Source organism: Larus michahellis, chromosome 4, assembly GCF_964199755.1.
Source record: "Larus michahellis chromosome 4, bLarMic1.1, whole genome shotgun sequence".
NCBI lineage: Eukaryota > Metazoa > Chordata > Aves > Charadriiformes > Laridae > Larus > Larus michahellis.
In genome coordinates, this window is record NC_133899.1 from 52,667,766 (window position 1) to 52,680,633 (window position 12,868).

The 12,868-nt window shown below is 38.4% G+C and overlaps 1 protein-coding gene across 3 annotated transcripts in view; it reads left to right on the forward strand.

Moving 5' to 3' along the window:
• The window catches only part of MAP3K9 (mitogen-activated protein kinase kinase kinase 9), a 64,254-nt gene that overhangs the window by 22,566 nt on the left and 28,820 nt on the right, over window positions 1-12,868 (forward strand). For 2 of the 3 annotated variants that reach the window (XR_012586717.1, XM_074584812.1), the window contains exon 3: window positions 6,859-7,039. The exons of the other annotated variant lie outside the window; for it this stretch is intronic. Coding sequence is in view for 1 of the 2 variants with exons in the window: in XM_074584812.1 (XP_074440913.1) it covers window positions 6,859-7,039 (181 nt within the window). In the remaining variant the exon portion in view is untranslated. The remainder of the gene's footprint in view (window positions 1-6,858; window positions 7,040-12,868) is intronic. 3 annotated transcript variants of the gene reach the window in all.

Sequence of the window (12,868 nt, forward strand, 5' to 3'; positions counted from 1 at the left end):
AAAAAGGTTCAGAACACTGAGATAATCTTGCAACTATGGCTAAACTGATTTTCACCAGATGGCTCTCTAACATCTGGTGTGTTGGGGAACATCTCTAATTGAAATTTCTTACTTATACCAGACCACAGAGATTCACGTGGTTTGAGTACTTAGCACAGATGTGCCTCTAGTCAAGTGGGGCTCCTGTAGAGAGTGATTCAGAGGATATTAGACTTATGCTTGGAATCCCCTTCTCGAGCGGCTTTGTCTTTTCTGGCTATGTTTGGAGTCTAGGAAGACTGCCTTCCGAGATGCTGTGAGTTTGTTTCGTCCAATCCAGCTTTCACTGCAATGATCCATGAGGATGGAGGAGTGGGAAGGGGAAGATACCTTTTGAACATGTGAATCTGTGGTAGGTGTGCATGTATTTAATGCATGCAAGGCAGAATTTCATCTCTATAGAAATATGTATCACTTGTATCACCTGCCTCCAGGGCAACCCTTCTATAGTTTTTTCTTGTAGTTTGTGGCAGAATTGAAACTTGGCTAACATTTAATCTGTTAATTTTTTTTCCTCTGGTCTGTATTCCCTCAGAATTAATTTGGTCCTCTGTTTTGCCTGACTAGAAATAACCAGTAGCTTTGGGTACTGGATGTCTGCAGTAAGAAAACTTTAAAGCTGCAGGTTTCAGTATTTTCACTGCATAGATTATTTTTTTTTTTCCTTCTGAAAGGACATAGGTATAGTCCTTCTGAATAGTCCTAGGTATCTATAGTCCTAATCCTACACATGCAAGTTCATAAGTTGCTTGTGAAAGTTAAGTGTTCTAACCTGAAGCTCCACCTCTGGAACCATCCTTAAAGGTAAACCAAACAGCAGCCTTAAATCTGTCCTTTTATTACATAATTCTGCACTGTTTAGTGCCCCACAGTTCAGGCATCTCCATAATGACTATTGATGACAGGACAGAACTGAAGATCCAGTAGTAGCAACTACATGAAGGCTGAAGGATGTAACGGTATCTTAGAAATCTTAATCAGGTTGCATTTTGTATTGCTTTAAATACTAAGGCAGATGTTTTTGTCTTTCTAGTAAAGCATAATAATGTGGAATAGGGTGGAGCAGGAGGAAGCGCTGACTCAGTATCAGATACCATTGTGTCAGTCATACTTCAGTGGGTCTGTTTCTGTGAGATTTATTTTCACAGCAAATCTTTGTTTAAAGAACAAAAGCATCTGAGTTGGCCCTGTCTCTAGAAAAAAACCCTCATTCTTCTTGATGTCACTGATATACAACTGTGACTCATGAAACTGAGAATCCATCCTCTTTGGGATCTGTTATCACTGGGATCTGTATACTTCTAAAGACTTGATTACTTTCAGTAAGACTGACATGGGATTCTGTCAAAAGCCTGCCAGCTATTGATACACACAGAGTGATACTTAAACTGGAGAAGGTAAACTGGCTTCACCTGACCTCAAGAAGTTGACTTCCATCACTTCCAGCTCTGCTAGAAAAGCTGCTAGCTCAAATCACAAACAAGGATAAGAGGTTCTTGGGTACATCATCAGTTCTTTTCCCCCCACCCATACTAACTAAGAAGCCATCTTTAAATGGTACCAGCATTGACTGAGTTAACTCCCCATCACTCTTTATGCAGATTGAGGCTGGAATGAGAAAATCCAGTTGTATCAGGAAAGTCTCTAATGAGACTTCTGTTTCAGCATCTGGTGTTGCCTACTAACTGAAGATCTGGTTAATCGCCAGCATTCAATGATGTGCAGAATGTACTGAAGATGCTCTTTGTAAACTTTATCAGTCTCTTTGTCTCTGGCCTCTTAACTATTGTTTGAATAGTCAAAACAACTAAATCAAACCACATCTTAAGCAACTGAGCTTGTTCTCATGGAAAATTATACTGTTCCACATTACTGTGATTCTGAAGGGGTAAATGCCAGCACTTGTTGACTAAGGATAATTCTCTGAAAATATGGATCTTGACTGCTGAGTTCACTCATGGCAACAAAGACAAATTAAAGGACACAATTAAGAAAGGCTGTTTAGTAGCTGGGATGGCCTTACGGTCCTGTGTGCTGCAGTTACTGCTGTGAGCATGATGGTAATTGTCCATGAAGTATCAAAGTCCCAAGCATAGGGTATCCTAAATCTTCAGAGACCGGGCTAACAGCTGCTACCTGTAGCTCTGAACTAGTCGGAGACGACTGAAAAGGCTGTGAAATTAGTGATGAAAGTAAGCCACTCCGTGCTTCCTTTCCTCTTTGTTACTGCAACTTGTTTTGCCCTGAGCAGAAGCCAAAGCATCACATAAATGGAAATGTGTTAAAAAGTACTGAAAATATAATGATGACAAGTTTTCTCATCTCTAGCAATACACAGTTGTTAGTTTACTTGCTGTAATGTCAGACAGTATGACTAAGGACTGCACCAGACTGAGTCTTGTCAAATGATCTTTGAATTCTGCCTTATACTTTTCTGCTAGTTATTCTATCTCATCATCAAACCATACGTGTTGACCTATTGCCTTTGGTTACCTAACCCACCCCTTTGTTTATGTGGTGCCTACTTTCTCTGTACTTCAGGAAGCTTTCTCACAAGAGTCTGATATGAAAATATCCTCGATGCTTGTTGTAAGGCACCAAAGATGTTCTCAAAGAATTCGGAGGAACCTCAATAGACACTTTCACTTCAAAGAAAAAAGACTGGTCTTTATCATAACCTAGGTAACAGGAGGCCCAGTGTTTAATTTCTGCCTCTGTATCTCTAATCTCAGACCTAATGTCTTGATTGACTGTTGTTTTTCAGCACTTGCAATCTACTTGGCTCTCAAGAAATTAAACAATGAGGCTGAATCATTACCAGAGTCCTTGTGGTAATAAAGTTCTTGGTAAATTCTTAGTAGTTGAAATTACACATCTAAATCATATGTACCTATATCTGGATCACTGCCTGATCCAGGGAAGGTCTTGCTAGGAGATACCAAGGTCTATGAGGATCATATCCCTTTCTTGTTATCTCAGCTGGGACATCTTGAGATATGGAAGAGCTGTCTTGCTAGACAGAATTCATCTGAGCTGCAATTAATTTCTCATTGTCAAATGCTTCTCTTCTGGAGTACAAGGAAATGTATGTGAGTACTTCTGGGTTATTACTCCTGTATGCTCATCTGTTTGTGATACCGTTCACCTAAAGTTGCTAACAATTTTTAATGCTAGTTTAAGCCACTATGCTTTGCTTTGCACTTGCAGTATGCAAAGAACATGGTACTGGTGACTTGCTATATTAAACTGTCTTACTGTAGCAGTTGGATCCTCAAAGCTGTCTGAATGTGCTTATAATCCTTGGTTTGCTTCATTGGTCCCTTTTACACACCGTCAGTTGGCCCCTACCCATGCTACTTAAGATCAACTTCTAGCCTGTGCTACAGACAAAAAAAAAGATGGTTTAGAGTTGATAGGAGCAGTGGTGCATAGCACACCTTCATCTACAACTTGGCTGGCTCTGTGTGTGCACACAGGAAGAGACTTCTTGTATGGGCCCTGCTGGAATGAGGAAATAGTGACCCACCACTAACAAGCTGATGCACATTCTGCATGTTCCTGCTGATTCAGCTCTCATTTTTCCCTGCTTACTTGAAAACTAGGCCTAGTATCTTTGCTGCCAAATAAATTCTCTTTTTGAGGCTAGGAATGTGAAAGATCTTCAATTCAGTTTTCTACCTTTTTTAAACCTCTTCATCTCTTGCAGATCTTTTAAATCAACAGACCAGATTGAGAAGACTTACTGCCTTGGTAGATTAGTTGTGGTTTTGGTGTAGGTGCTCTGTATTTGTGTCTGAATTTTTTTTGTTAGGCTGATCATCTGGCCTCTGTTAGCTCTCTCTTGAATGATCGTATCTATGCAAAGATGGAAAGGTATGTTAACTCTGTAAGTGTAGGAAGTTTGTTGCTTGGTTGGTTTGTATTCTGGTAGACTGCAGAAGAAATAGCACTTGCAGAAGAGAGCTTGCACTCGAAGTATTAAACAAGAGGCAATGACTCGTTGTACACAAAGCAAGTGAGACCGTGTTGACTAGCATGAGTAAAATACATTTGCAGTGTCCTAGCAACCTGGCATATGTTCTCCATAGAAGAGATTTTTAAGGAGGAAACTGAAAGGAATTTACAATTCGCCTATTTACAAGATTATTAATTGAAATCTGAGTAAATGTAAGAGGGAGAGTCAAGGTTTCCAGTGTGAAAATCTGGCAGATGGTCTAGGGAGACTCCTAGCAGTGACAAGTGAGCCTGTTGATACTGACCAAGATAAGCAGAACTGAAAGAGATGATGGAGAGAGTTACGATTCTTAAAAATTAATTTTTATAATTTTGGGTTGCAGGATTATTATCCCAAGCAGTTATTACAAGGAAATAGGAGGGGAGCCAAGGATGTAACTAAGGAATCAAGGACTTGCAATAAATCCAGCTCTTTCATTGTTCGTCTCTGTGGTCTTTTGTCATGGTAATTTATCTTACTTAGCCTACATCTGACAAAAGAACAAGTTCATGGATACAAAAGATCTGTGTAAGTACTAATTATTTTGTTAGAACTTAATACAAATCAAGGTAATTAGATTTAAATAACCTCTCGCCAGGAAGGTATGTACAACCAAACTGTGATATCGGGCACTCTGTCCCGCTGTTGAGCTCATTCAGACAGAATATGATCTACCTTGTGAACAACAAATTTGCTTGTTGCTAGTTGTACTTGCAGACAGAAGCAAAAAAAACCCCAAACGCATACTTTCTTGTATATCTATATATAACTGCATTTAAACTTAAAAATAGATTTTATTATTCTGCCAGTTTTAGGCAGAGTGGGTGCATGCTGAAAGAAGAAAGTTAGTATGTATATTCTAGGAAGTTTTTCACTCTTGCAATCAAAAAGCGACTTGTTAGCAATTTCTCTTAGCAGTTCATCTGCTAGAAAGAAGGGAAAAAAGTTAGGCTTGCTAGAAGAAGAGGGACAAAGGAAGCCTTCTTCCGTACCTTTGTTTCTTGTGGTGGTTCTGTTCTGCACTGAAGTGTGGCTCTAAAAATACATACACTTTTGCCCAAATGAAGAGAATAGTAACTTTAGGCCTCAAACTACTCCTTCCTCTGCAATTAGGAAAATGGAGTATTCAGTAATGTTAGAAAGGAATTTTACAAAAGAAACAAGAACCAAGAGCTTAACCGTAAGTCTAGTTCACTCACAATTTGAGTTGGCCCCTAAAAATCTTTAACAAAGAAGTATTTTGTGAATTCTGAAGCATTGTAGAAAGGGTAGCTGATTATTTTTTTTTAAATTTTCAGAGAACAGGCTGTTTGTTTAATAAAAGTAAATGCAGTATTTTAACATTTAGATGTGTATTACTTATTATGCAGAAGGGTTCAAATAACACTTTTGGCTTTTATTTCATGGGAAATCCCATTTTGAATACTGGAGGGAAGTATAAGAATGAATGTAAGATTCTTTTTTTTTTTTTTTCCAAAAAACCCCAGTGTTAGCTTGAGACTGATACTTGAGTCTTTTCCTGGACTGCTAAAAATGATCCTGAAGACTATTTTTAAATGTACTGTGATTTTTGCAATGCTTTTGGCGTTTATAGGTTTCATTATGATCCATGATTGTTTCATTGTGAGTTTGGGTATTTTGTTTGGTGTGTTTTTTTTTTTTAAATTCACACACACATACATAAAAAGGGGAAAAAAACCCATCTTGTTTTCTAAGAACCCGTAATGACATTAAAAACAGAGTAGCTGCATAATGATGGTGTATTAATGGCTTGATGCCTGTTGCTGTGAAGTCATTGGACTAACGATAATACAAATATTTTTTTCTTTGTGGCTCTCTACAAAGGGGCTGAAAAATCATTTCACAGGCTTATGGCTATGTTAGTTATGGCATTTTAGTGGCCTGTTGTATTCTGTTGCTTGACACTACATTGCTGCTGCAACTTGTGTGGTCACTTTACATTAAGGTAAAGAAAGAGGATAATGAGGTGCTGCTAAAGCATAGTGGATGCTTCTGGCATCTGGTTTACACTCATTTCACAGTGGTGTGACAGTACAGCTTTCTGGGTAAAGAGGCATATGTGCCTTATACCAAAGCATTCTTGAATTCTGCCTCAAGGGTTTTTTAAGTTCTTCAGTATAGACTCCTTTGCCACCGAAACATGGTAGAAAATTTGGCAGCTTAACTAAAAAAAAATAATAATAGTTTCATAATGCTGGGGAGGGAATCTGAAACGTGGTGGTGAATGTGAAGTCTTGAATTGGGTATGTTGGTATGGATCGTCAATCTTTTTTTTTTTAATTGTGACTTAAAAAAAAAATAATAAAAATCCATGTACATAGAGCTTCCACTCCTAACACATTTACATGAAGGGTGTATCCAGCCTCTGTGTATATCTGGATTTAAAAAAAAGTCCTCTAAGCAGTTCAAGAAAAAGATGCTATTACTGGCTTGCTGAGAGAGGATTAATTAGGAAATGTCTTCCCTTATCTGGATTTCTAGAAGTTACAGTGGTTCACTTCCTCTTAGCAGAGAATTATTATACAGAATGACAGTAGGCACTATATTAAATAATTATGTTATTATCTATTTGTTCTCTGGGGCTCAGCATTTTGGTTAAATTTGAAGTTATTTGCTAGACAGCTGCTCACTTGTCAGAGGAAGGATCAGCTTGAAATAACTTGTAACAGAGTGTGGTATGTTTGAATAACTAAAAGTTAGGGACAATCTTGAAATTTGGGAGATCTCCAGGAGAATCTCTTTTGCAAATACTAGCTTTACTCTGCATACCTTTTATTCCCCCCCCCCCCTTCCCTTTTCTCTAGTACTGATTCTCGAAAAGGTGGAAAATGGAGATCTGAGCAACAAGATATTGAAGATCACGGATTTCGGCTTGGCCAGGGAATGGCATAAAACTACCAAAATGAGCGCAGCTGGGACATATGCCTGGATGGCTCCTGAGGTCATCCGCTCCTCCATGTTCTCCAAAGGCAGCGATGTGTGGAGGTATTGATTTGGCGTTAAGTGGTTGGATACTAAAGAGTAACTAGATGTGCCAGGAAACCTCTTTTACGTTTAAGAATGATTAATGGTGAACCAAATATTAAAATTCAGGTCTTAAGAAAACTTTACCCACCAGCTTTCCATCTGTCAGACTCTCAGACTACTTTGTATTAATTGTAATTTTTTTTTTTACTGCAGAAGTGGTGGACCAGCTCCTGCATGCCTCTAAATTTTTGCTGTTCTGTAAATTTACGTTCAGGTTATCCTGGGATTCATAATCCTGATTCCTTCTGCTTAATCTAAAGCAATCTTTTTCTGCCTATTTAGCTATTGGCTGACATAATCAAAGTCCATAAGGCCATAAAACAATCTGTGAGGTAGTTAAAAGTACTACTTATTTTTACTGTTTTACCAACACTAAGATCACTTTATATTTTATTAGTAATCTGTCACTGATGTATATGTACAGAAACGCACTGTGCCTAATTGAATTCTATGTGCGCTTTCACCCTGAATACAATGTTTTTCACTTTCATAATAATATTATGAATTATTTCCTCCCTTCTAGTCTTTCACATAAAATAATCTCTTCTTTAGGTCCATCTGAGTATGTAATCCATAAGTAGTATTTGTATACTTATATTATTTATTCCATTCATGCACTGGGATTTTTGATAATAGGAGCTACTTTGATGGGGAGGAGTGTAAGGGTTGTCCCACAGACTTCAGAAATTGAGTTTGAATGCTACCACTAAGTGAATTGGTAAATCCAGAATTCAGTAAATAGCTCTAAGACAGTGACTTCTCTGGATGCTGTGGGATGTATAATTAGTACTGAACATCTGAAACAGATGAAGGAAACGTAATTTTGTTTTTCCTGTGGGGAGAGAGGTATTGAAATGTCAGGGTGACTTTGTCTTTAGAGCAGTAAGATTCTGTTGCTGGCCAGTAATGCTCCCACACAAGTGCGTGCATGCTGTGAAATCTGTCAGGATAAAGAAATATCCCAGCTGGCAGAATTTTCTGGCTGTTATGGCAGAGATTTGGTGTGGGGATTTTAATTTTCCTTATCCAGTTTTGCTGAATAGATAATGTATTGCTTTGTGATAAGCCTGTGAACTTGTATTTTGCACACTAATGGTGTGGATAAAATTCTGACTCTAATTAAATGTGGTAGCCTCTGTAGTTTATCTGAGCAAGATGAGCAGGCTTTTATTCTGGGCGAAGTCTGGCAGAAATGAAAACCTCAAGGCTGTGCACCTTTTCTGGGCACATGATGACAGTACTGGTTTGTACACAGCTTGTCAAGCTCAAACTTCAATTTTCTCTTCTCTGAAACACTGCCAGGAATGGCCTTTAAGGGTAACCTGAGGGAGAAGGGAAGAGGGGAACAATTTCCCTGTGATTGTAACTCTGCTAATCCACGCACACTGTGAACAGATCAGTAGGTGTTCTGCACCGGTATGACCTCATTTTAAAAAAGACTTAATAGCTCAGTTAATGATTTTCATGAAGGTGGCTCAAGTGCCTCTATACCTGTGCAAAAATACTAGTTTAGTCATTGATTTAAGGACTGTGAATCGCTTCAGGACTTAAGGATTGTAAATAACTTAAATGATTTGTTAGTTTTTCAGAATACTTCATTTCTATTTTTAAGATTCCCTCATCGCTTTCTCTTCATATAGTTACCGGTCTTCCCCTGAAAACAGGTTGAGTTCTTCTCAGTGCTCTTCCTTAAACAGAGGGTTATCACCATTAAGAGACCTGTTACACTGACTCTGAACAAGCCTTCTCTCTCTGGTGGCCAAACCTTTGAGTCCCAGTTAAATAAGCTGAAAAGAATACGGTGTTTGAGGCATGTATGCAGAGGAGAAATACTTCCCAGTGCGGTCACTACGAGTGTGTCAATGACTGTAAGCACTGCATTTTACAAAAGCAGTCACGGACATGTGTAATAAATCCTGTCCCCACCCAAGGATGCAACTTGAAATTCTTAACAGGATGAACGTTTTTATCCTATTAGACTCGCCCCTCCTCTTGCCCACTTCAACCTCTTGGTTAATCGCTGGAGTTGAGGGAGTTTTTTGCCTGACAACTTCCAGTTAGCCTGTGCGGCATCAACAAAATCGGCTGTCTCTGTCTCTAACATTCACAAACCCCTTTTATTTCAACAACTTTTTCTTTAGAGCTTATTAGAATAATACTGCTGGCTGAATTGTTGCCCTGCCTTTTAACAAGAATCTTGTTCTGCTTATGTTCTCGCCACACAAACAGGCGAAGAAGATGCTTGCCAGGACTGAAATTTCCTGAGTCAGTCTTATCTTGTCATAAATAACTGCTTCATGCAATTCCTATCAAAACATGCATCAAGCTCCCTTTTTAAAAACTCAAATCTGTTTGTATGTTTGGTTGGTTGGGTTTTTTTGTTCCCCAGTCTAAAGGAGGGTTGGCAAAGAACTAAAAGGCTGAGGAATGCCCCCACACGCTGGTGTCTGTCACCAGTGTCTGTGCCACTGTAAAGCTTGTTGATAATAACAGTACTTAGTACATCTTGCTAGTGAAAATTTGTTGCTATGAATTTTGCTGTGCTGCTCCTGTAAGCTTTAGATATACAGCAGAAACATTGTGCTTATATTGCAGAGAGGACAAAGAAGCCATGGTTTTATTTAAGTATGTCAGTTCCTGTAAATCTGTTTATGTGTTTGAGAGGAGAGTTACGTATTTGCTTTGGATTTACAGGGCTGAAGTTGAAGCACAGCTATTGCAGCTTATCCAGTACTGTACAGCAAGCTAATGTTAGTAGGCATATAATTCAAATTTCCCTGACACTTTAACTGCTTAGATGTATTTCTTGTTTGCTGCACACTTCATTTTTGACTTGTGCTGCTTAAAAGACAATCATGTTGTCAATATGATTGATAGGCATAATATAAAGCCAACATACAATCTTCATCTGATTCCCTGTGTTCCTTATTTTAGGTGCTTTTAAGATGTATCTACTCTGAGAATTTAATTTTCATTTAGGAATGGAATACCAGAACTACCTAAAACCATCTGATTAGCAGATCAGGATGTTTCAGGCATTCAGTGGTGGGTGTAGGAACTTCAGTCATTTGAATATTTCATTTGAATTAAGTGTTGGCAAGCACTTCCATCCACAACTGACTGCTTGCAGGCTTCTGTAGTCTTCTGTGTGTAATGAAGCACTGGCAAGACTTCAGTACCTGGCAGATAAGTGTTGACTAGCAATATTGGTAGAAGCTCACATGGGAGAAACATAAGCTTCTGACTGTTGTGAAATAAGCAGGAAATGTCATCTCTGGAACTGCCAGTCTGATAACATGCAAAATGCTAGCCGTTAATAGCCATTAAAACGTAATTAAGTTTGTTTTCTTAACAAAAGTAATATTCTAGTTTCTGTTTCTGGAATCTCCTTGTTGTGCTGAAGCTAGGGAGATGGATAAGATGAGCCAATGGTACAAATGCCATTGGAAAATAGCAGTGAGAAGAAATTACTGGTTTTTTTCTAACTTCACAGACTTAGAAGGGAGGTGGCAAAATCACATGTGAAATCCTGCAGACCTCCAGCCTCCCTCTCCCTGAAATGAAAATCCAGTGTGTAGGATTGAACCTGATGTTAAATGGCTTAAGGGATTACTGGATCACTGGGAGATGGTTAATTATTCATACAAGTGTCAGTTGATTTGGACGCATGGTCTGTATCACATGGTTCATTTTGTAATTAAAGTCCAAAAATTACTATTGGGTGCTGGAAAAATAAATGAACTTGATCAGCTTTCCTTCCTCCCTGTTGAGAATGATGAGAGGCCCTTGATTCTTTCTGCCTTTTTTGTATAAATCTCTTCTGTCTCTGGCTTTTTCTTTTGTAATTCTCAATTCCCTGCCTGAGAGTTAATGGAAAGCACTCTGTTCATCACCTCTCTTGCTGTTTAATCACTTGGGATGATTGTTGTTCAAATGCCACAAAGCAGTGTTTCCGTAGTTCTGTGGAAGCAGTATTCTCAGCAAAGAACTGTAAGCATGTGAGGAAGAGGTAGCATTCAGTTATGTCAGAAACTGACCTTTCCTGCAATGTATACTTCCAGTGTCACTTTAGAAGAAACACCAGTCTGTCCATCTGTTTGTCTTTTAAAAATTACCCTGTGGAAGAAGTGTTTGAGATGTGTTTGAGCACATCAATAGTGCTTTTCCTAACCATTCCATTAAGAGAATATTCCTGATACATATTTTACCCAGCACAAGTGGTAAAGTAATAACACAACTCTTTGGTAGTTTTTCCTACCTTTTGATATCAACACTTCCATCCAAACTGAAGAGTAACGTGAATGATCGATCAGATTTAGACAGGCTAAATATATATTCAGTGAAGTACTCATTTTCTTTGAGTGTCTTATGAATCCTAGGAGGCCAAAAAGAAAATGGGAAATCCTTAAACTTTATTTTTTTCAAACGAGGCTCTTGAGACAGCAAGAAATTGAGAACCTTGATGGGAATAAATAATCAATTATAATTATCATTATAATATCAAGAGTATGAATTGCATAGGAAAAATGCAAAATATTATATAGGTGAAGAGATACAATATTTTGCTTAATAAAGTAAACTAGCTGTGTTAGCAGCAAAGGTGAAATCTCAAGTGACTGAAACTCCATATCTAAATAGGAAAAGTAGTAGTGAGACTTGCCCAACTAAGGTGGCAGCAGTTGCAATGAATGTTAAAGACTTGATGAGGTGGAGAGGAGATTGCAAGAGTACAGGTTGTGATAATGGAAGTTTTGATTACTCCCAAATGGATAGGGCAATTCTTGCTTTGAAACAAGAAGAGATTAATCTTCTAGCTTCAGAAATGACTGCTTTGTGGAGCAGGGAGCTTTTAGGAGGAGAAGCAGTTTTTCATTTGGTCTTCAAGTGTGCTTAGGAGGCTTTCAGAATTGTATGATAAGACCATGGTCAAACTGTATGTATACTTAGATTCAATATCTTTGGAAGAGCAATTAAGAAAAGTTAGTCCATTACAGTAGTGCTTAATCTGAAGGAGATTAATGACATCATTGAGGAATTTTGTGTAAAACAACAAAAGGGGACCATGCAACATAGATATCTTTTAAGAACACTATGTTATAGTTCAGAGTGAATGCATAGGAAAGACTTTAAATGAATGAAAAAGATGATGTAGAAGAGACTACTGGAAGACACCCTTCAAAAAGTTGAACCTGTATTCAAATGAGGAAAATTAGGCATGGAGTTAAGTGCTGGCAAGTTGAACGTAAAAAACTCAAGAAGATTAAAAGGGTTTTGAGGAGGGTCTTGCAAAAAGCATAAAACCAAATAAATTGCTTTCAAATGCAGCACAGGTGAGAACCCTGCAGGCGAACATACAGCCCAGAGGTGACCAAGATGTAAAAGGGCAAAGAAGATAAGGCTATAGCAGAAAAGACTTAGTAAGTGACTTCTGGCTGCTAGGATGGAGCAAAGAGAGGCTTCTTAAGCTGAAAATTTCTCTTTAAGGGAGCCAAGCTGGAGGACATCTCATACTGAAGTACTGTCCACAGACGTGTTAAAATTGACTGATAAAATGAAAATTGCTAGGATTTACAGTAACACCCAAGATTTCTATAGGAACATGAGAGAGCCAGCTGAGTTAACAGCTGTGCTTTGTAATCTGTTGCTTAAAGCTGCCCTGATACCAGAGAAATGGAAGACAGCAAACATGATGAAAGAGCTTCCCGAGGATCAGCAAGTCTGATTTTCAGTTCTACTAAATGGCAGAAACAGCGCTAAAGGGCAGGGAGCTGGTGGACATATGAGCAT